The sequence below is a fragment of the Rhinolophus hipposideros genome (genome assembly GCF_964194185.1).
Source record: "Rhinolophus hipposideros genome assembly, chromosome: 5".
NCBI classification, from domain to species: domain Eukaryota; kingdom Metazoa; phylum Chordata; class Mammalia; order Chiroptera; family Rhinolophidae; genus Rhinolophus; species Rhinolophus hipposideros.
The window spans coordinates 81,571,058-81,596,880 of record NC_138051.1 but is presented as its reverse complement, the minus strand read 5'-3'; the positions used below and the strand labels follow the sequence as shown (position 1 = coordinate 81,596,880).

Genomic DNA, 25,823 nt, shown 5'->3' with positions numbered 1-25,823 from the left:
CAGAGACCCCTCCCACACCACCCACCAATCTGCACTGTAAACTATAATGTGAGTGTAAAACTTTGGTCGGTATTAAGCCCCTGGGACTTGGGAATTGTTTGCCATAGAAACTATCCTACCCTAGTACAACTCCCCGTGCCTCTGTTTTACACTGTCTCCCAGCCCACTCTCCGGACTGTAGGACTAAGTAAACACAGGCTGGTTAGGAAACAGGTCACAAGTAGCTGCCACAGCAATGTCAGTCTAATACCTCCACCACACAGGAAGCTACTTGTCTTCAGTAAAAGGCTCTCACATTCTAAGTAGATGTTGGCACAGACAAAGCCCAAGACAAGAGAAAAAAATACACAGTTTTTGGAATCATTATGTAGGTGTTTTCCTCCTACTAAATTGGGAGCTCTGCTTAAGAACAAAGACTGATTTTTATTCATTTTGTGTATCCCTTGTGCTCAATGCTTATTAAATGCAATTATATTTTAGTGTTACCGTCAAGAGTAGGGGGAAGATATTATTTATTAAAATTGTAGCAAAAGCCAAAAATCTTGCTATGCACTTAACATGTGTTAGTTCATTTACTTCTCAATTTTACCAAAAGGAAACTAATGTATTATTTATAATATATGTAATATCATATGCATTAATATAATATACTATAAATTATAATAATAGTATTATACTATATATAAAATACATTGTAATAATGTATTATTATTCCCATTTTGCAGAAAAGAAAACTGAGGTATGGTAAAATGGATTGAAATGATGGTATGACATGTAGAATCAGTTTAGGCTCTGGGGTCAGGCAAAACTAAGTTTATCCTGGTTCTGCGACTAGTTCTGTAGTCTTGTAACCTTGGACTTCTGTTTTCCTGTCTGTGAAAATGGGGAAAATACCATGTCATCATAAAGACGTTTCTTTAAAGTGAAATTAGGTTCCACTTTACTTCGCTAATAGGAAATAAAGTTTAAAAAAAACAATCTCTGCTTTCGGTAGAGTAGGAATTGGTAGAGAAACGCAAGGATCTTTTCTGACAAGATAAACTGTTTCCAAAAAGGAACAGGCGCTGGTCCTCACCTCCAAAACCAACTGCCAAGCAAGGGCCAAAAGAAGAGCCCGTCAACAGAAATGCAACTGCTCATCTCCAGGGAGAACAGCCCCGTCTCTGGCCACTAAATGGATGAAACAAAAAATGCATAAAAGGCTTCCAGCTTCTGCGTTAGCTAGAAAGGGCATAAAGGATACAAGAGAGAGTGAGCCTGTGAACCCTCAAATGTATTTTTTTTCCTATTATTTTTGGAGGGAAGCCGACAAAAACAGGAAGGGATCTGGAAAGTTGACAAAAATCATTATTCTCCACAAATTACTTTAACCTTGCCTAGGCAGTGACCTTCACACTACCACTGGCTTAATGGCATTTATTTCAACAGTAGCTGATTTCACTATTACACAGAGATTCAGAGCACAAGATAATACAACTAAATCACTCTTGTAAATATTTAATATCATTGCCTTTCTTTTTTCCTTTTAACAAATCACTATTAAAGCTGGGCACATAGCAGAAAACACATTTATTTATTCTACCCTGGAAAAAAGCTTAGTGCTCATGCATTTTAGCTATCTAGTTCTCCAAATGACTTTGATACCTGAGAGCCCTTGTAATCAAAACAATCTGAAGGAAGGCTATTTTGCAAGAATTTAAGAACTGATTTTATGTCCTGGTCAACCATCCCCCAAAGTTGCCTCATGGAAAAGCCCTAAACGTAACCCGCCAGACCCATGGCGAACCCTGAAGGAGAAAATTTACTTTTAAAAGAAAACAAATGAATGATATTGGCTTAAAGATAAGGCATTCTTACTTGAGAGAAAATAAATTTCCCCTTTCAGTTAAAAAAATAAAGTAAATAAAATGACTACACTATTCTATAAAGGAAGACAGGAAGTGGAAAAAAATATTAAGCAACAGTTTGAAAATTAGTCCCAAGTGAATGTACTCACGTCCACCCTGTTATAAACTATCAACATGGGATAGCTAAAAGAAGAAAAAACAACGGGTGTAAAAACTTTTTAAAGTCAACTGGTGTCACCATCTTACTTCAGCCAAGACAAAGCAGTTGACAGGGGAGTCCATAAATGGCACTAAGCATTATAAAATCCTGAAAGTCAGAGCAACTGACTGACAACTTCAAAAGCTGGCGTTGGATGAGTTCTCAGGACAGTCACGTTATTTCAGGGACAACCTTGTTTAGCACGCTCACACTCCGCCATTTCCGGAACCTTTCTTACATGACACCATCAATACTAATCTCAGCCGCCAGTGGATAATCTATAACAAATGCAATTCTCTCAGGCAAGATGACTAGGACATCTTGGTTGCATCTTCGTGGCGACTAGGTGGGATGGGAAAGAAATCTTCGTGGCGACTAGGTGGGAATAGCACTGGGAGTCGGAAGGTCTGGATCCAGTCCCGACATCTCTACAAATTACCAGTGTGGTGACAAACACAGCACTTACGCCCTTTCAGCATATATTCTGTCATCCACAAAATCATGATGGGGTGGACTAAAGGAACTCTAAATTCCTTTGAGCTAAAGAGCAAACACATCCATCAAAGACCTAGAGAACAAACAGGTTTCATCAAGATGACTTTATTATTATTATCACCATGGGAAGGTCAAAAGGAAGAGGACAATAGTTCCCTCTTGCAATGGAGGTACCCAAAGACATTCTCCTGAAAGCATAATGGGATCACAGGGAGGCCCGGGGCTGTGGGTGAGACTGAACTCCACTAGGAGTTATGAGCTCAGTGATTCCTAGTGCCCACTCAACAAATATTTCCTGAGTGGTTCCCACTACAAAGCAGGCACTGTTACAAGCCCTGGATATACCATGGTGAACAACACAGATACCACCCCTGATTTTGCGGTGCTTGTATTCTCACAGTCTACTAATTCCTTAATGCTGCATGGTGCCATTTTAATGTATACAGCATTTTCATGTGCACGATATCAATTACTACCCTGAACAAATCTAACAAGTAGGGCAAAAAGATTGATTTCATTTGTTCCAAATTCCCAGGCCTAGGGTGATAAAATGTATTTATGATGATGGAAATATTTCTATTAGATCCAAGCGCTAGTATAAGCCTTTTATATACATTGTCTCAATCGTTCCTTCCAGGAGTTCTGGGAAGTGTGTAGCATTGCTATACCCATTTTACTTATCAGGATAACAAGGCTTAACAAGTTTCCGTAGCTTGTAAGCATCAGGCACTAACATCACAACGTAATCTGCCATGTTTTCTTCCCCAATATTCCTGAATTACAACTTCTGACATTTATCCCAGTGCTCCTCTTATTCCGCAGTGCTGACCCTGCATTACCATAATTCACACCTGGTTATCTGGTTTTCCAGGCTCAACTGCCACACGGATCAGTTAGTTTAGAACTAGGAACCTCACCCATAACAATGTTGGCCACGGCATTTGTAAATGCCCATTATTGGTCACTTGGGAAAATGAGGGAGAATATGGCTGGCTCAGCAAACTACATCTCCAAGGCCAGATTAATAGCCCCAGGCAAATGGTCTACTACAAATGGATCAATGGCAGCCACTTCATGCTGAACGAACAGGACATAAATAGGACAAAGTCCTCAGCCTTGCAAAGGGAGAGCCCACAAAATCCTTAGCTGAGCCAATGATTTCGAAACAAAACACAAGTAATTCTTACCAGGAAGAATTTACTTCACCTACATAATCACTGTCTGGAAAAAAAGCTGTGGATAGCCGACTTCCCAACGTGAGAGAATGAATGACCTTAGATGTACAGTGGAGAAATTATTACAGTGACAGCTGACCTGCTCCAAATTTCAAAGCAAATAAGACTTAAAGTTCCTAGTACTTTTCTTATGCTGAGATCAGCTCCTCCTGGAGTTACACAGACAGGCCATTTTCAGCAGCATTGTTTACACACAGTATATGGATATCCGTTTAAGTGCTTAGGTAATACCAACTGGAAGTGTTTTAACAAGTCTAGTATCTTTAAAACTGCAGTTGTTTTAACATCTGTGTTATGCATTTTACCAGGAAATAGTAATGTTCCTATTGAAATGAACCCATCCAAAAAACTATTACCAATCAAAACAGAAAATGTAGTTAAAAGGATTCTTGACTGAAGCTGATCCAAAAGCCTCTTTCAAATTCTAGAGACATTACATGAAGCTGATCCAAAAGCCTCTTTCAAATTCTAGAGACATTACAACTTATAATATTAGACTTGGAAAAGACTTTAGAATTATCTTGCCCAAAGTTTTTCAACTGAACATTAGTTTTAATTCTAGCTATTCTCATCTAAGATGTAAATTACAATAAAAAGCATTTCATGTCAAATAAATTTGGGTAACTTTGAAAACTACATTTTCTTTCTTAGAGATTCATAATCTGCACTGTCATAATAGTTTCTGAAAAGTCCTATAGTCAAAAAAATCTGTTTAATTTTGTTTTAAACCTGTGTTTTGAGAACTTATTTTTCCCGGTACAGTTTTTCTTGAAACATTATTAGCATTTATCAAAATTCTTTCAGAAGACGGCACCTGGCTAAGCGTGCTATCTAATATTGGATTCTGAAAGATGACAAAACTTCTCTAAATTCACACTCACATTTTTCTTTGGGGGTATTTTGAAACCTGATGCTACATTAGTTTTAAATAAACATGACATTTAAAATGTCTCCAGTTCCTTTAGACTTAAACAAGTACATGCTTAGGATTTGCGTTCCACAGCCCCCCATCAACTGCATAACCCAGAAGTCACTACAGAGATGACACTGGACTACAAAACTCACATTCTCAAGTTCACATCCAGAGATATCACCAATAATTGGAAAACGTGTTTTTTCAATGCATATTTTAAGCCATTCAGCAATTCTTAACAGCAACATCAAGGAGAAACCTATCACAGTAACACACTAACTTCAGTTTAAATGTTTCAAGAAAATGGGTCAAGAGATTTTCCTACCTTTGTTTGTTGTTTGATTTTATTTTGTTTTGGGAAAAGTGTAATACACACACACACACACACACACACACACACACACACACACACACTAGTATTTGAGTTTTATGATTTATTTTTGAATAGTATCCAGCCAAAGTACTGACTCTCATTTCAATAATGGGTCTGCAGGCATTGGCAAGGCACATTCATTAGCTTATCTTTAAGTAAATATTTTGATTGTCAGACAGCTGATTGCAAACAAGGTTCTTTTCCAAACACTCCTGATGCACCCAAGCCCACTTGCACATTGCTCATTTAATAATCTGTGTCTGTGCTAAAATATAAAATCATCCTGAGGAAGTCAAACTACAGAAAAAAGCATGTTTCACAGGCTTTCATTTAAAAGGGCTCCAGAACATGTGGGACCTGGCTGTCTTTCAGAACTCTGGTCTTCACTGTGCTACATTACCATAAAGCCTAGGAAATGAGCTATTACACCCCATCAGCCCTGCTAACCGCTATTACAGAAAATCACACACTCACAAAACAGCATTAATTGTCAGAATTAGCAACCATTTCAAAGGCAGCTGTTCTTTCACTCTTAAAGGGGCTCCAAATTTCAGGATCTTCTCCCCTGTATTGATCTATTGCTTTCACACACACACACACACACACACACACGCACACACACACACACACACAATGGATCCTTAGCCAAATTTTTTAAATCAAAAAAATCCAAGAAAATATTGTTTTATTAAGCAACATTTTCCACCCTGAGACTTGCCATCATTTTTACAATCGGCTGGAAAGCTTCCAACCTGCACAGAAGCGCTTGTCACAGCTCCAGGTGAAAAGGGCTGTGCTTTTTGTGGCGTGGGGGGGAAAAAAGAGCAGTATCTCTTTAAGAGTCAACAGTAAATTAACTTGCCCAAAAGAGTGAAATAATTAGCAGTTAGTAGCTTATTAAAAGGATGGCAAAGGCCAAGCTGCCATCTGGGATCTCCAGTATCTTGTGATTGTTATTATGTCAAGATGTGGAAGTTGCATTAGCTTTCATGTCACCGCGCCTGCCCTTACTTTACATGTAAATTTTAATGAAAGATGCAGCACTTTTAAAATCAGACATCCATCAAGAAGTGTTATTAGTCTGGCTTTTTACAAAGCATATGGTCTTTTTTACCTCTGCTGTTCTACTTGCCACTAAATGCCTTAGGGAAAAAAAAAGAAAAGCCCAATAAGATCAATTAGATATTCTCTTCGTGCAGAGGGAAACCCGAGCATCATCCAAAACAGGGCCAACTACACCCCACCAAAGGGCAACACTTTTGCCTCTATTTGCACACAGTGAAAACCACAATGCTTCCTTCTCACAAAATTAATCCTACTTAATGAAAATTAAAGCAATCTAGAGCCTGCCTGCTGATTACTACACAGATATACAGAGTTGTGCAGGGAGCGAGGAGAATAAATGTATTTATTAAAAAATAAATGCCAGAAAGTGGCATGACAGAAACTTATGGACGTGACGGATGCACTCTTCATCTAAATCTGGATCGTATTCCCATGAGCATATGTAGGTTAAAAAACATTTAAGCTACACTTAAGAGTGTGGATTTTACATACTTTATGCAATGCGTGCTATCCGTCAATAAAGATAAACATACACTACATAAAAGAACGCAAAAATGAAAAATTCCCTGAGTGTTCACACACCAAGCATATTCTCTTGTCTGATTCTGAGAATTCCAAGAGTGGGTGACTTGACTAACTGAATTATTACCTGACAGTTTCCCTTTAAAATAAATTAGTAAAATTAATGTTAATGTTGCATATATATCAATAAGTTGAAAACAATTTATCGATGGCTTTAAGAGGAGAGGTGGTTGTTACATTTGAAAGCCATTTTCAAACTCCTGCGAATTGCCAGCAAGGTGTTAGAGGGCAGGTCCCATATTTGCCTGGTCAGCCCTGTGTCCTGAAAACCTAGCTTGGCTTGGCCAGACACATCAGGGTCTCTGTCAATATTTGCTGACTGCCGAATAAACATTGCTTTGGAATGTTAAGGCTGACAATCTGCTAAATTCAGGTGTACATCATCCTGGAAGGCATTGTTTTCAATACTATACATGGAAGCCACACGTGAGAACATCCTCAACTAGTATAAAGCTTTTCATATGTATTTGGAGAAACTGTAACTATACCCAGACACACATACACTGCCCTGCACACCTGAGAAACCTACCGTGCTGATACAAGCCTAAGCACAGACGGACATGCATTTTGTTTGTTCTCTTATTTTTTCATCACACTACTGTTTTGAATTCTTTATAAATGAGATGTGTCATGAAGATAATACAGTTTAATTCAAAACACCCTTTACCTGTAAGTACTGTCAAAGTCAAGGTTATATGTCTATACACAGAGATCTGCAGTTGAAAATTACATATCCTCTAAGATTAACCAAGTTGGCTTGATAAGCAAAAGTCTGTACAAGGAGATCGCTAATAACCTTCAAGGAGAAAGTGTTTTATGATATATAGATAGAGAGGGTGCCAAAAACATGTATACACATTTTAGGAAAGGAAAAAACTGTATTAAAATTATGCTCATGGTAAAACCACTTTGAGCACCTCTTATAATTGCAGAAGTCAAACATGACTTGTATTCATCTTTTGTTATCAGTATATATTGAGTATTACAATTTTAATACAGTTTTTTTCTTTCTTAAAATGTGTATACATTTTATGGCACTCTGTATATGATATCTATGATATATATATATATATATAAATATATGTGATATATATATCTCATACATATGGTATCAATGATATATGATATGTATGAGAGAGAGATATACACAAACATATAATCTGTGCATAATCAATAAATCCAAACTGATAACTGAGAACGAAATAAATATGGTGCTTAGAAATCTGATAAATATTTCCTTTATGTATTGTCGATTAGAATTTAATTGAAACATGAAACATCCATTGATCACAGTACATTTTACTAAATCTACTGTTCACAGTTACACATTTTAAAAAATGCTCCAAGAAACAACTGTTCTAAAAATATCTTTGGTGTTCAATAAAAATTTCTAAACAAGGAAAGGAAAAAAACACTTTTCATATTTTTAAAGCACCATTTTAAAGACATCACTGTCAAAAAAATCAGAGTTGCTAAAATCAGGCAATTGTACTTTTTATGTTTAAAATAAATCTATTTTCCCCCTGCAGACTTTCAAAACATTAGAAGGAAAAATAACAAAAACATGAAAACAGGCTTCTTTAAAAAACAAAGTGATTTTATTCATTGTCAAGAGGACAAATCAGTGGTGGATGAGAAACAGATGAGGCAAGAGATGGAAATGTAATATTGCCCCTATTTTATTATAATTAGATATTTATAGAGCACAGATGAGTTTATTTTCATAATTGGTAGCTGGCATTGCCTTTACTAATTTGCATAAACAGTTGGCTATCAAAGCAGTAACTTATTTGCAGGGCTCTTGAGTCCTAGCAGGGACAAGAAAGGGCTCCACTCCTCAAATCAGCTTTCTTAATGTCATTACTAGCAAAATACGATCTATATGAAATCATGTTCAAGTTCATGTAGCTTGATTATCTCTTTCCAGTTTGGCCAGTGTTGATTAGCTCAACATTGGAAGGCCAATGGTCAAATCTACATGGGAAAAAACACATATAAATAAATTGGAAGGGGTTTCTAAATTCTGCAGGATTAAAGTAGATCATAGGGTCAACACTAACTTGTCCAGTAAATAAAGAGTTACTTAGAGCAGCAGGAAAAAGAAATTAAATGCCCCGAGCCATGCTTACTATTTAAAACTCATGCAGTTGTTGGAGGTGTTAGTTACCTCTCTTCCTGGTCATTCTCAGCATTGTCTTACTCTCCCAAAGAATGCCCACCCTATTCTATAGAACCAACTTCACCCAGCACATAGATCAGACTCCCTGGCATTAGTGCCAAAGGTGAGAGATTCCTGGTGCCCTGACCACTGCTTTGGGCAAAGAGAAAATTAATCAAGCACGCTGCCAATGACTGCCTCTCACTATTGACATTCAGCAAGAAATCTTGGAGGAACAATTTACTCCTCATTTCTCCTCAAGCCAAAGGTCAAAAACTAGTGACTCATGGGCCAAATCGTGTGTGTGTGCGCGCGCGCATGTGGGTGTGTGTATACATGCACAGAGATAGAAGGGCGCCACAATCTGACGTTGTTATAAAACCCACTTCTGGTTTATCTTGAGGATCTGGTGACCCCAGGCATGCATTCTCACATGGCAGCAATCGGCTAGAGCAGACTGGAGGCTGCGGTCCTTGACAGAATTTCTGCTCTCACCCCCCCACCCCGCATTGTGTATCTTACACTAGGATTCTTCTTACCATGGATCTGCTCCTGGATGATACCTGTCAGGCCTCTGTAGGCATTGGATTCTGTGACACTTACTGCAAGTCCAGTTTCGAGGGAAAGTATTTGGTGACCTAACCCAGACTGAGCAATCCCAAAATTAACAAGAAAAGGGGGATGGAGGCCAAAACACTCTAAACACTTAAACACAGGCTGTCAAAATCAGGTCGAAAAAGCTGAGCAAGGCTGGTTGCTGAATAACTCCTTTGGTGAGCCACTTCTAGGTAAAGCCACATTTGCTTTTGGCTCAATGCAACCCAGTGGTCTCCTGACTCGAGTGGTTATTGGTATAGCCTAAGTATCCTGCTCGGTTTTATAGATTTAACTTCACAATCACTTCCACTACAAGTTTACCGCGTCACCACTCATCTTTAAAGAATGACAAAATTTGAGGCACTCTTTTCTTTGACAAGCTCATAAGAATAAATCCAAAGACCTTTCCCACTTTTATTCTGTTGTAATCCAGGACCATTTCCCTGTCCCTTGTACACATAGCATCGAGAGAAGAACTTGCACATGAGGCAAGAACTGGAGCCACAGCACCTGGTCTTACTCCAGGACCCATTGGCGCTCCTTTGCTCAGTAGATTGGGGTAATGAGGGTAATGATAAGGGGCAGAGGTTGGTGGACAACTCTGGACAAAGTTCTAAGCTAAGTGCAGTGCAGGTGAAAGAGATGCCCAAAACACAGCCTCTGCCCTTTAAGGAGGGGGTGGGAATTGACTGACACACATGAATAAATCTGATTAAAGACAGCTTGGCATCGGTACTTTATACGAAACACAAAGTCTGGTGGACCTGGGAGGCTTGAGCCTTAAAGGACGATAAGAGGAAGAAGGGTGTTCCAAGGGCATTCAAGAAAGAGGGTAAAGCTTGAGCCAAAGACAGAAGTCAGGAAACCATAATGCAGATTCAGGCAGCGAGAGTGGTTGACTTAAGGAGACGGGGCGCTGGCAGGGGCGATGGTGCTGAGTGGGCATGATATTGTAGAAAATAAAGCTGAGAAAGCACATTGACAATTATACAACAAGAATCCATCAAAAGCTTTTGAACAGATGAGATCCGATTTCCTTTTAATTTTGCTTTATTTTCACTTTTAGGAAGATGACTGACAGCAGGCTAAGAAGGATTAGAGATTTTGAGTCCCTTCCACACACAAGCTACTATGCTAGATACATCTGGACATTAACAAATAAATATGTTTGTCTTCTTGCAATCTAGTAGACGGGAGTGGTGCAATTCCCAACTAACTTTAACATAAGATACATGGAGAGCTCATCTCAGAATGGAGCATTCAAGGACAGCACTGGCTAGGAAATGAAATCGATGTATGATTGCATTGGGCAGAAAAAGGGAAGAAGGGGCTGTTATAGGAGAAAGAAGCAGAATAAGTAAAGCTAGTAGACAAGGGAAAGTCCAGTAAGATTGTCTGGCGTCCAATTTGCGCGATTTTGCATCTAAGATGAACAGGAGAGAAGGTTAAAGGTAAACAGGGCCATATGAGAGATGGCTTTGAAATTGAGATAGCTAATTCCACACTCCATTTGGTGGACAGAAGAGTTTCAATAGTTCTCAGTTACTGGACAGAGTAGAAGAGAAGAGAAGCAGACAAACCAGGCTATGGCAATAACCTAATAAGGACTACCTGGGAACCGAGCTAGAGTGTTGACACAAGAGAGGCAAGAGACATTCTCGAGGAGAATCTCAACATCTCTCTCAACTGATCACCAGGGGACAGAAAAGTAAAGGACGGAAAGCACTTCCTGGGTTTCAGTTCAGGTGACAAGGAAGACAAGGGCAGGCACCATTTACCAAAATCAGGAAGATGGTTTGTGGCCAAATGGTGAGAAGGTTGACTTCAGACATACCGAGGTGGCTGTACTGGTGGGACATTTATATGGACATGCGTCTCCAAGAATGCAAAGTGGCAGGCTGGAACTTGAGATAGGTCAGTGCCAGGGAGATAGCTGAGAAGCCTGCAGGGAGATCACCCTTGAAACCAAGGGGCAGTATGTGTCATGGTTAGGGACTCAGATTCTGGGTGTCATTTCCACTTTGTAGCCATCCGACTTCAGTTACTAAACTCTCGCGGTGTTGTTCTACTTATTCATAAAGCAAGGCTAAGGCCATCACCTACCTCATGAAACCGTTGTTAGGATTCTTGTGATGAGAAATATAAAGCACATGGCACAATGAAAGGCACATAGGAAACTATCCGTGTTAGCAGCAGCAGCCAGAGCAAGAAAATAAGATATCCATGTGCAAAACTTGAACGCACTACAAACATCTATCTTATGGGATGTTTTAGGTGATGAGGGAAAGAAAAAGAGAAAGATGGGGTGAGTGGGCGGAGAAGGAAGGGACACTGACTCTAATGTATTCTCATAGAAACTAATGGGAGGAGGGACACGTGACACAGTGCCACGTGCTCCAGAAAGGTTGAGTCCTGGGCAAGGATTGGTGGCTTTGCCTGTGAAGAGATCGCTGGCAGCCTCCGGTTGAGTAGACTAAGTCAAGCACTGGAGGTTACAGCCCTTTCAATCATTATTCCTCTTCCTCATCCCTCTCTCCTACCTCCTTTCAAAAGTACCAAGCTCAAAATGGGGTAAGCGTCCCCATGACAGGTTTCTGAGAATGAACCCACCGATGATTAGCAAAGGCATAGGCAGTTAACCAACCCCAAAGCCAAGAGACTGAGCTGCTTCCAAGGTAACCATACCTAACATTGGAAAAATTCAGAAAAGCATGGAACACCAATGAGACTAGCCAGTGCACAGACTAGTCATGAAATCAGCATTTTCAGAAACTTGTCAGCCCCTCTTCCTTTAACATCCGCATGCCAGAATTCACATTTCCTTCTTCTGTTATTAGCCATCTTGGCAGGGAGCAATAGCACATAGCTTCACAGAGGTAGGGGCTAGAGACTCGGGGAGGGAGAGGGGAGAACCGGAAACAGATACATATTTATGATTTATTAATTAACCTCTCCCTTCACTCCTGAACAGTTCATCCAATTTAGCTGGCAAGCCAGGTTCTCCAGGCTTAGGGCTCTGACAGCTTTGATTAGGAATGGACGAGTGAGCTGTGCTACCCAAAGGTGTGAAGCACTGAAAGGCATGTCAGAGCATTGGAGCAAGCCCGCCTGCTCAGTGCATCTGCTTTTCCAGCCTACCTGGCAAAAGGTTGACTTTGTAAGTGAAAATCGAGTGTTATCTTGTTCTCCCCTTACAACTTACGATGTAATGTACTGTCATTCCTATGTTCTTCCATGCCCCAACTCCCACCATTCTTAGCCCATCACCCCCAATCAGAAAATTTCCACTCCTCAAAATACCAGCAAAAAATAAATACCTCCCCCCAAATTTCACATTAAATAAAATTTTGAGCAATTCTCCAATCCTCTTCCCTTCCTTATGTATCACTGTTGCCTCACTGATGTTATCCCCAAAATGGGTTACTCCCTAGTAATGGAAACATCGGTACATCATTTCACACCTCCCTTGTTCCAGCAATACATTTATCGGGAGGGATTCTCAGGATAGCCTGCATTAAGTAAAATATATCTTCCCCACATTGCATGACCACTTTCAGAGTCGCCCATCCCTGCCAGAAAGAGCACCCCATCATGGATAAGGCTCACCTTAGATTTAGTGGGAGGTTTAGGGGGGCCAACTCAGAACCATCCCCAACCATGAAACGTGAGGTACACTGAAGGAAAATGATAGCATTGGCTTTTTATTTGTTTTTTCTAGTTGTTGTTAAAAGCACGAAGTTGCAATCTGGACTGTATTCCTAAGAATCAACAATTCCCCATGGACACATGAGTAGTTCAGACAGCAGATTGACAGTTATAATGAGAAAAAGAAAATCATCTCTACCTTTACTTCTACCTACAGAAATGAAGTGGAAGGTCCAATTAAGTAGAGGAAGCATGGTGTCCCCCATGGAGGCGGTGAGAGAGAGAGAAAGAGAGAGAGCAGGGAGAGTAAAACATCAGCACACTGCAGACACACAAAGAAATGTAACACACATAAAAACGCACAACAGTAATGTAACAGCATTACAAATACAATATTGAAAAGGCAGCACAAAACAAAGACACAATGCAAAGCGTAAACAAGCCGTAAAAGCTGCTTCCATCAATTTCATGTCGAAGATTTTTCCCATGAGTTTCGTCTGTCCCCACCTTAGGATCATGACCAAGTCTGCATGCAAACACACTGCACAGTCACATGTATGCCACGCTGCACACACTTACCCAATCTAAAATTGGTGAGGCAAAGTCTCAGAGAAGCTAAGTTCTCTTATAGTGTCCCCACTTTTATATGAGTCATGAGGACTAACATACACGGGTAGGTGGTGCACACGCAACATACAGAAGTATTTCCACACACGTTGATGTACATCGAAAACAAATTTTGTACATTCAGTGGGAACCAGACAGAAATCTTCCTTTCACGTTGAAGGAATAAGAAGGAAAGAAATATTGGTGGAAAGTAAAGTTGTTGGTGTTTTTTAGGTAATCACTACAAAGGCAAGAACAGAAAAGGAACTGGGGAATAGAAAAACATAAGAGGAGGAGGAATTCAGGTAAAGGACCTTCTTAAAAACAGATTAAACTGCACGTTGCAACTTCAAATCTCAGTGGCATTGAGCACCCAGAGCATCCTTTCTTGGAAACCTCTCCAAAGAGGAATTCACAATATTCATGTCTGTCACACCTTTGTTGCTTAAAGACTCTTTTTCTAGGAAATATCTGACTTAACCCCCAGAGTATGTGTACATCTGAGCTCTCTACTCATGTACACATCAATCCTGGTGCCCAAGACAAGTTGAGTAATGGGTGGAAAAGGGGGCAAGGTATACAACAGAGGTCTTCCACATGCTCTTCCTACTATCATTGGGATTTAGCATTCCAAAATACCTGTGCTGCATTATGGGTCTAAAATAAACTTAATTAAGATTAAAGAAGTCCCCACCAGCCTATCCCATCTGCCTGGACTCCATCCAATGACATCAGCCATACGATGCACTCAGACCTGCGAGCCACTTTAAAAGCTAGGAGTACTCCTAAAGGCCAGCTGGGAGCACAGGTGAGAGGACGCAGAAGGGGCTCTCCTCATCAGGACTTTGAAGGCCTGCTTTTTCTAGTGTAAGTTGTTATCAAAGTAGGGCCACCGAATCCCAGCAATTCACAGAGTTTGGGTCCACCCACTTGATAGAATTGTGCTTAACTGTCAAACTCCCTGGACCCTAGGTCGACATCAGCGCATCCCCTACTCATATCCACACCACAGTTACCTGCTGTTGGCAGATAACTTCACCTTGTAGGCAGATAGTTTCACCTACAAGAAGGATAGAAAGGCTTCATCCCAGCCTCTTCCGGAGCCCCACATAACACCGGAAAACTCACCTGACCGCCTCACTCCATTTCTGTCCTTTGACATCTGCTCTATACCAGACTGTGTCTTCATTGAAATGGCTGGAGTCCAAATCGTGGATCGTGGCTCAGGTCTGGAGGACACACGTCTATTGGAAAAGTGTGCTTCCTCCTTACCCTGCCTTATCAAGGCAGGATGCCCTCACCTGCCCAGGGGCACAGCTACCTGGATGCCATAAACAAACTTCTCTCAGCCCGGGTGGTTCCTGCATCTGATAATTCTTGCCTTTGTGGTAACATTGTCTGAGGGATCCTATAAAAGGGAGCAGTGGTGTGTGTGGGGGGGGGGGTGGCGGGGGGGGGGAGGGTGCTTCAGGGCTGCTCCACTCTCCTCAAAAGATCAAGAAAAACAGGAGAAGGAGGAAGACCCTCTCCTTCCCCTTTTCTTTGATTCTCCCAAAGAGGCACTGACTCCCGTGTGTATTTGGAAAAGAAACAGACAAGAGACATTAAATTAAAGTACAGTCTTTGGGTGTTAGGGCAAGGCAGGGACACCAATCTTGCAATCACCCCAACGCTCAGAAGGAACACAATAGTAGCAATTGGACAGCGGGGGTAAAAAAAAAAAAAAAAAAAATTTAAGTAGGCTTACTTCTCAAATCCTGATTTAGGCTGATAATGTGGAAAATTTTTATTTAGGAGAAAAAGGCTTCATTCACAGCCCACCCTGTGCTTTGCTGAGCTGAATTTCCTGCACAGTTCATTCCCTGCATATTTGAATATTTTAGGTTGCAGATGCTGAATTTACAGATCTTTATATGCAGTTTTCTTCAGGGTGTATAATGAGTTAGAATCCTGCCATGAGGACATTAGCATGTTCTCTTGGTGGTTTTTGCTTTTATACAAAACTGAACCCAGTCAACCCCCAAGGGCTTCCTTTCACCTTGAGGGGCTGAAAGTCATTACAGTGGGCAGTGGGACGGAGGGGAAGGCAAAAATCAAACCTTTACTTTGAGTGAAATTCAGGGAAAAGCCTGGCTCCTCATCCCCAACCCCAGGCCCCAGCATGGGGTGCGGGGAGGAGCAGGAGGAAGTTAACCGCTCTGTTGCTCTGAAATTAGCTTCATTCACCCCCATTATCACCCCGTCATGCCTTGTTTCATGCTTCCTTCCCTCTTGGAGGCAGCCCGGCAGGGCCAGCAGCCTGATGACAAATGGTGGTGCAGAATGGAGAAGCCAAGGGGGTGTGGGGGCCGGAAACCACAATGCATCGGGAAAGGTGCCCCCCACTGCAGGGTGGCCCTGCTGCCAACCTGGCCCACGACATGAGGGGCAGTCAGCAAATGGCCTGCCAGCAATAATGAGGCTCTGAGCAACCAGCCAGAGGCATGAAGGCAAGCAAATCGGGCAGCTGTTATCACCACGAGCAAAAAGCACCTACCTTGTTCACTCATCATGAGGTGGGAAAGGCCTTGGGGAAGGAAAAGAGGGCGGAAAGGGGAGGAGGAGAGGGGAAGGAGATGGAAAAAGAAAGAAGACAAAGTTAAAAATTCAGAATGCAGTGCAATCTTCTCTCAATTCTTGAGTGGAAGGAGGGGTGGCAGGGGCATGCACACACACATACACACACCCGGGAACATGCAACAGCACTGAAAGGCCCAGCTCTCCAGTCTGCAGCCTTTTCTGTTTGCTGAATTGCTCTTGGCCTTTTCATGAGAACTTGCTTCCACTGCTGTTCTATGTCACAGGTAGGACTGGAGATAAATCTACTAAAGATGAGGTCCGTTGGGAAAGAGACTCAAGATGCCGGGCGAAATAGGTTTCTTTCTTTTGTTTAAATTACTTTTAATAGTAGTAATACATGGTCACTGTAGCAACTTCGGAAAATTCAGAAAAAAAGAAAAATGAGTTGTAATCTCACCAGCCAGAGATTACCGTCCAACTTCTTGTTGTGATTCTAGATGCAATGTTCTTTTCTAGAAAAACTGAATGATACTGAACACACCGAATGAGTGCCTGCTTGTAGGAGTTGCACAGACGACTTGAAATGATTTCCCCTATCAGTTTCCTCTTAGGCCAGGGACAACCACACCCCTTCCCTCCATTGCTTCTCCACCACCATCTTTTCCTAGAACATCCCTTACCTTTCATCAGGGAGGCCTAGCCCAGCACTGAATGGGTTAAAGAAGATGTGAGACACACACACACACACACCCCCTCCTAATAAACAAACAGCACCATCTCTGGCTCTGTTCTTATGGAAGTCAAACCAGATTATTCAGAGTTCATTACTTCAAGGAAAGCGTAAGCCCTGATCAATCTATTAAAAGAAAAGCTTTCCAACCAATAACCAACGACACGAGTTTTTTGCTCTTCCACTGCTTTTATTACTACTGGAGATATTTGACAAAATCCAGATCGTGCCAGGGAACCTTTACCCAGAGTGAAATTTAGGGATATAGGGGATTAATAAAGGAGAAAAATCTCTAATGTATGAAAATCTCTAAATGTTTTTGGAGATTACTAGAGATTTAGAAAAGTCATCAGAGGCAAAATATGGGTCAAGCAACTGGCTTTTAAAAGATCAGTGATATATTAAATACATAGATACATGTGCCAAAATGTCATAAGGTCTATTTTTTAAACAAGTTTCATTCAACTGTAATCATATTTTAAATGTGCATTTCTGGCATTCATTTCTCGAGGCCTAGAATTAATACTCACGGAGAAATGGAATTGTGCCAAACCAAGTCATTCTCATGATTTGTTTTGGTTAAAAAAAATAATAATAATTTTTGGTCTTTTCTTGGAAGGGGATAGTAGGAAGAGAGAACAACGGGCCGCAGATTTAGCTCAGAGAGACTTCGGCAGAAGTAACTATTTCAAAAAGGCCTGGACCAGACCATAGCATTCATCATCCCCATCAACAGCACTAATAGAGAGGGGCTGGGACAAGTAGATGGAGGATGCGAGAAGCTAAATGGGAACAGAATGCATGTGTAAATTCAGTGGGTGACTATATACAAGAGGGTTGTAAGCGTTAAGAAAAGAATAAGGAAGACCCAAGGAGATACCTAAGAGTAACACAGAGGGTTAAAAACGAAGGGACACTAATACGGTATTGTATACTGCCAAGTCGCTAAGAGAGTAATCTGAAAAGTTCTCATCATGAAAAAGAAATGGCAATTATGGGATGGGATGGCGGTGTGAGCTATTGCTACGATGGTAATTATTTTGCAATATATAAATGTGTGAAATCAATACATTGTACACCTTATACAAATCCATCTTATATGGATTGGTCTTTATCTGATCCAAATAGATATTTCAAAAATTTACCAAATGGAAAGCAGGACACTTAGTAGTCAGAGGGTATCAAAGCCCTGGAGAAGCCCCTCCACGTGGGCCCTTGTGTTCCTCTAAAGCAGTATTTCCCGCCTACACTTCACTGACCACCTACGTGAACCACATGGGGATGTTTATTAAGTGAAGACCCTGGGCCCCACCCCAGACCTAATGAATTAGAACCTTGGGAAGGAGTTTGGGGAAAGATCTGGATTTTAAACAAGTTGCCCAAGTGATTCCCCTGCTCACTAGAACTTGAGAGCTGCCCCTTTAGAGTGGCATATAAATCAAATTTTGGTAAATTAAATTGTATGATAAATACAGTAAGAGGTATTGGATGTTTAATGGAACCCTGCAGTGTAAAAGGAAGAATCCTTTTAAATGCAAATAACCTGCCACCTGTGTCTTTAAAATTCAAATATGTACTTAGCAGGTTTTATTAAGCTACATTTGTAGTTGCAGTATTGCAACTCAAATAAAATGCCCCTTATAAAAATCTTAACCAGAAATCTTAGGCCAGGCATACAGATCTGGGATCCAGAAGTAAAACCTGGTTTTGCCAGCCGTAAAGCCAAAGGGAACAACTGGAGGGAGGGGAGAACCTGTGTAACCATAATACGGTCTGAGTTTCGTTTTGCTTTCTGAGAAAGGAATTGTATTCCACTGTCAACAGCTTTTATATCAGAATCTTCTCTCATACAAACCTATCCTCATAGCTTGCAGAGTTAAGAACCAGAAATCAAGAATTCCAGAGTGTCCTGGTCTATTCTGAAATTCTGTTTCTCCCTCTTCCACTCCAAATCACTACTTGCTACTACTAATCTTAAGCTCCTCAAAAGTGAATGCATGAAAAAACAAGCAAGCAACCAAAACATTCAAGTACCTACTATATGCAAAGACTGGATAAGGCAGTGGCGAGGTACTATACAAACGAGGTACACGGTCAGTAACCTGTAGGTCTATAGCGTAGCTGGGAAGGTGTGTGTGTTCACATTGACACAAACACATATACTGGTACCTGACCGTGAAGTCTCAGGGTTAAGATCAAGGACTTCAGAATCCCACCTTTGCTGCTTTCTAGCTTTTGACTTTAGGAAACTCGCTAAACATCTCTGTGCCCTGATCTCCCTATCTATAAAATTTGAATAACAATAATGCCAAATTCATAGGTTGTTTTGAGAATGAAATACATGAGTATATGTAAAGCTGGGTCTGCACATGGTAAGGGCTATTGTTTATTTTTATTATGCTATAAAAATACACTGATGTGTGAGGCCACACCTAGCACAGTGCCTGACACACAGTAGGTGCTTAGTATGTGTTTGGTGATTGAATGAGGAATGAATGAATGGTTGCTAAGTCTCAAATGACGGATTCAGACAATAAGGACAACAGGACGGTGAGGAGGGCCCTGAATGCATAGAAAAGGTTTCTGGAGGAATGAAATCTGTACTAGGCCTTGAAAGATAGTTTAGGATTTAGATACATAGACAACATTCCAGGTACCACCACTAGTTCCAAAGACCACAAGACGCATTTGCAAGGATTTCCCAGAAGAATGTAGGACACAGCCAGGCACACGGCAGGTATGAACAAATATAAATGGTTCACATCAGAAAGAAGCGAAAGGCAACCTCAAGGCTCAAAGGATGGAGCTGTGGTATGGAGGCCTTGAGTTTCAAGGCTAAGGAAATGGCCTTGATCTTGCAGCTAATGGGCGACACTGAGGGTTCACGAGCAGGCGAGTGACCCAGGGAAAATGATGTTCGGGAAGGTTGCTTTGGCAATGGTGTGGACAGGATGGATTACAGGGAAAAGACATGGAGGCAGAAAGATTAGTCACAAAGAGCCTAAATTAATACCATGGCAGAGGGAAGAAAAAGGAAAAAAGAATGTTCAACAGGCTTTGGGTGACCGATGACATGCTTTAGCAGAGGAGAAGATGGGAGACTGAGTGAAGCATTGTCAGAAATAGGAAGATCAGACGGGGGTGGGAAATGGATTTGGAGTGAGGGCAACAAGAGCTCAGTTTTAGGCAGGATAAGTTGAAGAAACAGAAGAATCACTCGACCAAAAATGTCTAGGGTGATTGTGTGAGGGATATAAATGACAAATGTCTAACACATTGTTTTGTTCACCTGAAACTAATTTTAAAAAAAAATTTAAATGTCTAGGGTGCATTTAACAATGTAGGACTGAGGTCTACGAGAAAGTCAGGGCAACACAAGGGTGTATCACCTCCCTTTCGAGGAAAAGGGGTCTGTGCCCATGTAGGTAAATAAATTCTCAAAGAAAAAGTGGCTGGAACAGTGGGTCTTAACCTGGCAGGGATGGGGGACTGGGGAGGGGAATAGTAAGATATCCTAAAGGTTCTTTTTTTCTACTTCCAAGCATATTCAACATTAAAATAAAATTTTACATTAAAAAAAAAGCAACGGAGCTATTTGGCTTTCCATTATAGATCCAGAAAATAATGCTCAAAAATCTTAATGGAGAAGGATTTAATTAGTAAGAAAGGAAAAGGAATCTAGGCTGGGTGTGTGGTTGATGAGGAAGGGGAAAAAATGAAAACAGGCATTCTCATCAATCTCAGAAACAGAGGGTCAAAATCCACATCACCAGTGACCCCTATGCCACACAGCCGGCTCTGGGGCCAGCACGCTGGCTGGGTTGGGGGTCTGGCATTTATTCTGGGCCTGACATTCAAGGGCTGCTGAAAGGCAGGACGTGAGCTGGAACAGGGGACTCAGGGAAGCAAAGGGGTCCACACCTTTCCAAAAGAAGCTCACCACGGGCTCTGGATTTGAATAGATCCTCAACTAACACTCGAAAGCCAGCTCTTAAAAGTTCACCTAATGGTGGATAGGAATCAGGAGGTGGGCTTGGATGACCCTTTGATGGGCAGGATATTAAGAATTGTCAACATAGAATTCTTCTGGAACTACAATGCCTTTTAAAAAATAATTACAAAACAATTAGAAAGCAATGGAAGTGTCTCCTCTCTAGACGTCACAGCCTAATGAAATGCTACCCTAGTTGGATCCAGGGACCATTCTGGATCCCAACAAGATGTCTGATATTTTTTAGCCTTCCTCTCACTCTTTCCAGAACTATCTTCTACCCCTCTCGTGCCTGTCTATGTCTGGTGCACAGGTTCTCGAGCTATATGCAAGAACAAGAGGAGAAAAAGATCACCAGTAGGTAAGACATACACACTTGAAATTGCCTTAGAACAGACTGCAAATCATATGTAAATTATATGCAAAATATAGGTATGGCTCTCTAAAGTATGTTACATCCTTTGGGAAAATCCCCATGGAGATAGTTGCCTTTGCAGCTTGGGAGAATGGAAATGGCTATGGAAGCGAAGTCATTTGTAAGCAGCTGTGGCCATCATGAAGCCTGTCATGAGAATGACTAATACAGAGATAGAAACCATTTACTGCAACAAGCAAGAGGAAGATGTCATGTTCAGGAACCAGGCCAGAAGTTGAAGGCCTCCATCATTTAAGCTAATACTGTCTCCCCCTCAAACCTATAATATCCCACCTACCTCAGATGATTTTCAGTCCATGCTTCCTTCCTTCGCTCTGGCTGGGTAACTGGGGAAAGGATTTCAGCGGAGGAAGGAAGTCACTCATGATGGGGGCAGGGGAGATTCAGGGGGTAAAAAAAGCAAGTTATCCCTGCCAAGACTTTTCTTTCATTCACTCTCAGGGTAACTTTTATCCCAGTGTAAAATCTACATATATCATCTCTTTTTCCATACCGAAGTAGAGAAATTAAATGTCACTAATTGTGGCAAGTGCCAACGCTGAATTCTTAGGAAGCCACAAAGAGTTTTGAAAAGAGTAATTACATAAAATCAGAAGGTAATGGAAACATACACCTCATGTTTCCAGAGGAACTAAGGAGCTAGTGAAGGTAGAGAAGCCACAAATGACAGCGTCTGTAGGGTGACCAGGAATTTGGAAAAGGGAGAAGGGGGAAAAGAAATACACATCTTAGCATTTTAAGTACTTAAAAGAGAGGAAATTCAGTTAACTTGGTTAAAAAAACAAAACAAAACAAAAACACGATTACAACAGTAGCTAATGTTTGTTGACTGTTTACTATAGATAGACAAGGCATGGCTAGGTGTATCTCATTAAATCCAGCTCTGTGGGCTAGGCATTGCTATAATTTTGATTTTACAGGTGAGGAAAGCAGGGCCTAGAGCCAAAGCCACACTGCTTAGTAAGGGGTGAAGTGAGGATTCCAAGCCAACAGATGGGCCCTCCAGGCTGTGATGGTAACCATGACACTAGCAATCCTGTCTAATTCAGTGCTGGTAGAGAAGAGAAGACACATGTCTTAGAGCACTCAGGAGCAGAAAAGAGGGCCTGGACATTAATTCAACTTCATCTCTGACCCTGGTCAAGCACAATAGAAGGAGCAGTGGGAGAGTCTGCTTTTAAATGGCCAACATCTCCCTCTCCTCGATCCCCATCCACAGATGCTATTCAAACACGAAGCCTTTCCTTTGCCAGGTCACTTCTTGATGGGATTAAGCCCCTTTCCTCATGAACATGCAAATCTGAACATAGATACACTCAGGCTCCTCAGTCATTGACACTGTCCTGTGCGTGGGACCATTAGGAAGCCAAACCAAAGATCTTTTTTTAGTGACTGGGGTGGCACAGGGACATGTGAGTGAAGGAAGGACAGAGACATGCAGTCACAGGTTGAGGGAGTTGGCCACCGTGGGCAGGAGGGAGGGTGTAGGGGAAGGACGGGGTGGGAGAAGGATGGTTAAAGGGAGGAGGCAGGATCTGAAGGAAACCTCCCCCGACGCCATAATTGTGCCTCAGATCAGCCCTTCCCCGGGCATTTCCCTGACCTCCATTATGGGCTTTGGTTTCCTTGTTCTATCAGAGGTTCACCAACAGAGCCTGGGCCTGCTCAACCTTTGGATCAATGACTTGGCTGAGAACATCCTTGGAACACTGTCCGGGTGTTGTGATGAATGAGAGCTGAAAGGAATACCTCATTTGTTAGATATCAGAATCAGGGTCCAAAAGGATGTGAACAGGCAAAAGTGAAATTTAATTTTAAGGGACAAATGTAAACTCTGCGACTTAAGCACAACCCCCTCCATCCTCCCCACCCACGGAAATTAAAAGAAGTCAATAGTCCCACCTCTTCTCAGCACAGACTGTACTAAATCTAGGATTTGGTTCAGAGACTGTGCCATATGTTAGGAGGGGCATGAAGCAGGTGGGGTGTATCCAAAGAATGATCAGAATGGTAAGAGGTCCAAAACATGTCACAGGCAGAATGGCTGAAGGAACTGCTATATGCAGCCCAAATAAGAGAGAGCTAGAGAAGGACGTGAGAACTGCCTTCAAGCATTTTAAAAGTTACAGGACAAAGCAGCAAGCACGTTCCGCAAGAACAGAGGGTACAGAGAAGAGATTCAGAGTGGGGTTTTTGAACATAACTACCTAAAAGCCAATCCAACTCCAAGAGGCTATGCTCCTATGCACTAAGATGGTCTCCCAAGAGGCCAAACAGCTGTTGGTTTGAGCCATATAAAACTTCTGATATTTAACGGGTTTTGACCTACAAAAATGACAATTTTAAATGGTTCAAACTAATACCCTGGGAATACCACCCATAATCAGAAAGGTAGGCACTGAACAAAACTTCAGTGCGTCACCTAACAGAAATCATGAGCTGACACTTGGGAAGATCACCTGTTTACATATACGACTTTGGCTCGTCTTCCACAAGACTTGCACAATACTGGGGATGAAACGAATAGTTGGACTGACAATGAGGAGGGTTTCCGGAAGAGAGCCTGGTGCTAATTCTCCAAGGCAGGTGCCACCCAGGTCCCAGCCTCTGGATTGGCCCTTCTATGATGCCCTCATGTTCCATCCTCACTAAGCCCTTTGTAGGATAACTGCACGAGCCCACCCACCGGGTGCCTTTCACCCAACTTTGCTCTCACAGCCTCGTGAGTAGGCTGAACAGAAATTATTCCTTCCAGTGTCAACCATGAATCACCAACAGCTTCTGTAGGACATAACCACAGGGTAGAGGAAAGAAGGTCTGCAGCACCTTCCCAGTCTATTCCACTTCATTAGGGGGCAAGAAGCAGGGTTTCCTTATGTGTGAATGGCATGGAAGGGAGAGAGATGAAGGCAGTTATGCTTGACACTCTAAAGATTAAAGGATAGGCAATTATGCCTTTTAGAAGAAACTCTTCCCAAACAAGAAGTCTTTGCTCTCCAACTTGTCAAGAACGTCTCTAAAATAGCTCTTCAATCATGAATGGCATGAAGCTGGGAGGGACAGCTGGCTTGCTAGATGAAAGAACTGTACTCTCATAGATCATAGTATGCTAGATTTTAAAAATCCAGGACTGAATTGAACAAAATCAAAGAATGGTCCCAAGTCTAAGTCAAATAAACCATTGCACAGTGCAGGACCAGGAGAGAATGGTTTTACAGCAGCCACACATAAAATAGAAAAGATTTCCAGTGCCTTTAAGTTCAACTTACTACCATACTCATTAAAAAAATACTAAAGGGTTCGATATTATCATTAATAGATACAGGGAGTCTAGAAAAAGGGGGTAATGAGACCATCCTATGAGACCATCCTATAATGAACAGGTTGGAACACATCCGTAATTCTGTATGTGTGTGGGCCTCCTTGTTTGGAAAGGATACTACCCAAAAAAAAAAAAAAAAAAAAAAAAAGTCATTTTTCAGAGAATAATGACCTGGATAAAAGAACGTAAAACCCTTGTATGAGAATGCCCAAAGAAACTGGAGATGTTGTACCCCTTAGGAAAGAAAATTCTTAAAGACAAAAGCCCTGTCTTCAAACACTGGGAGTATAATTAAATCTATTCTGTGTGTCTCCAAGGGCTGGAAGCAATACAGGTGGTGAAAACTATAGTGACTCAGAATAAGAGCTTGGAAGAATGGCTAAAGGAGCAAGGATTTGCTCTTCACTGCAGGAGCCAAGTCTGAATAAACTCTTGTGGAAGGGATTCAAAAATTAGGTGCACAGAGAGACTTGACAACTTTGGGGTCCTTTCCATCCCTGAAATGTGATTCTAACAACAAAGTTTTATGAACACATATAATATGGCAGGTAGTGGGGATATAGGCATGGATAAGTTCTCACAGGGTAAGACACTCCCTGTCCTTCAACAGCCCGTGCTGGCCAGTGGGGGACATGAGGGGACAGTACACGAGTGACAATAGTATACTATGATGATGGTGCTGATGGAGACCTAAGGTGCCATGGGCGCTCAGACAAAGGGGAGATCATTCATCCCACCCTCCTAGCCTCCCTGAATGCTTGTAGGGTTTAAACTAGTGGCTAAGCCTGAAGCTTTCAAGTCCCTTCACCCTCTTGCTCCCTTTCCTTTAAAATAGTAGTTCTCAAACTTTGGTCCTATCAGAATCCCCTGGGGGAAATGTCTCGCTTTAATAAGCCTGGATCTCATTTATAAGCTCTCCAGGTGATTTCTGGATGCGTACCAGAGTTTGCAAACCACTGCTCTAAATAACCCAAGACTTGGATTCAAATCCCAGCTCTGCCTCTTACTAACTGTAGGATTTTGAGCTAGTGAACTTTCCGGTGCCTCTTGCCCATACATTATCTGCCTCC

At 41.6% G+C, this 25,823-nt stretch overlaps 1 protein-coding gene across 25 annotated transcripts in view; it reads right to left on the bottom strand.

The window, feature by feature from the left end:
* NRXN3 (neurexin 3) overlaps positions 1 to 25,823 on the bottom strand; it is a 1,519,061-nt gene that overhangs the window by 1,383,085 nt on the left and 110,153 nt on the right. For all 25 annotated transcript variants that reach the window (XR_013993472.1, XR_013993473.1, XR_013993474.1 and 22 more), the window contains exon 4: positions 16,252 to 16,281. Coding sequence is in view for 22 of the 25 variants with exons in the window: in XM_081050416.1 (XP_080906542.1) it covers positions 16,252 to 16,281 (30 nt within the window). In the remaining 3 variants the exon portion in view is untranslated. The remainder of the gene's footprint in view (positions 1 to 16,251; positions 16,282 to 25,823) is intronic.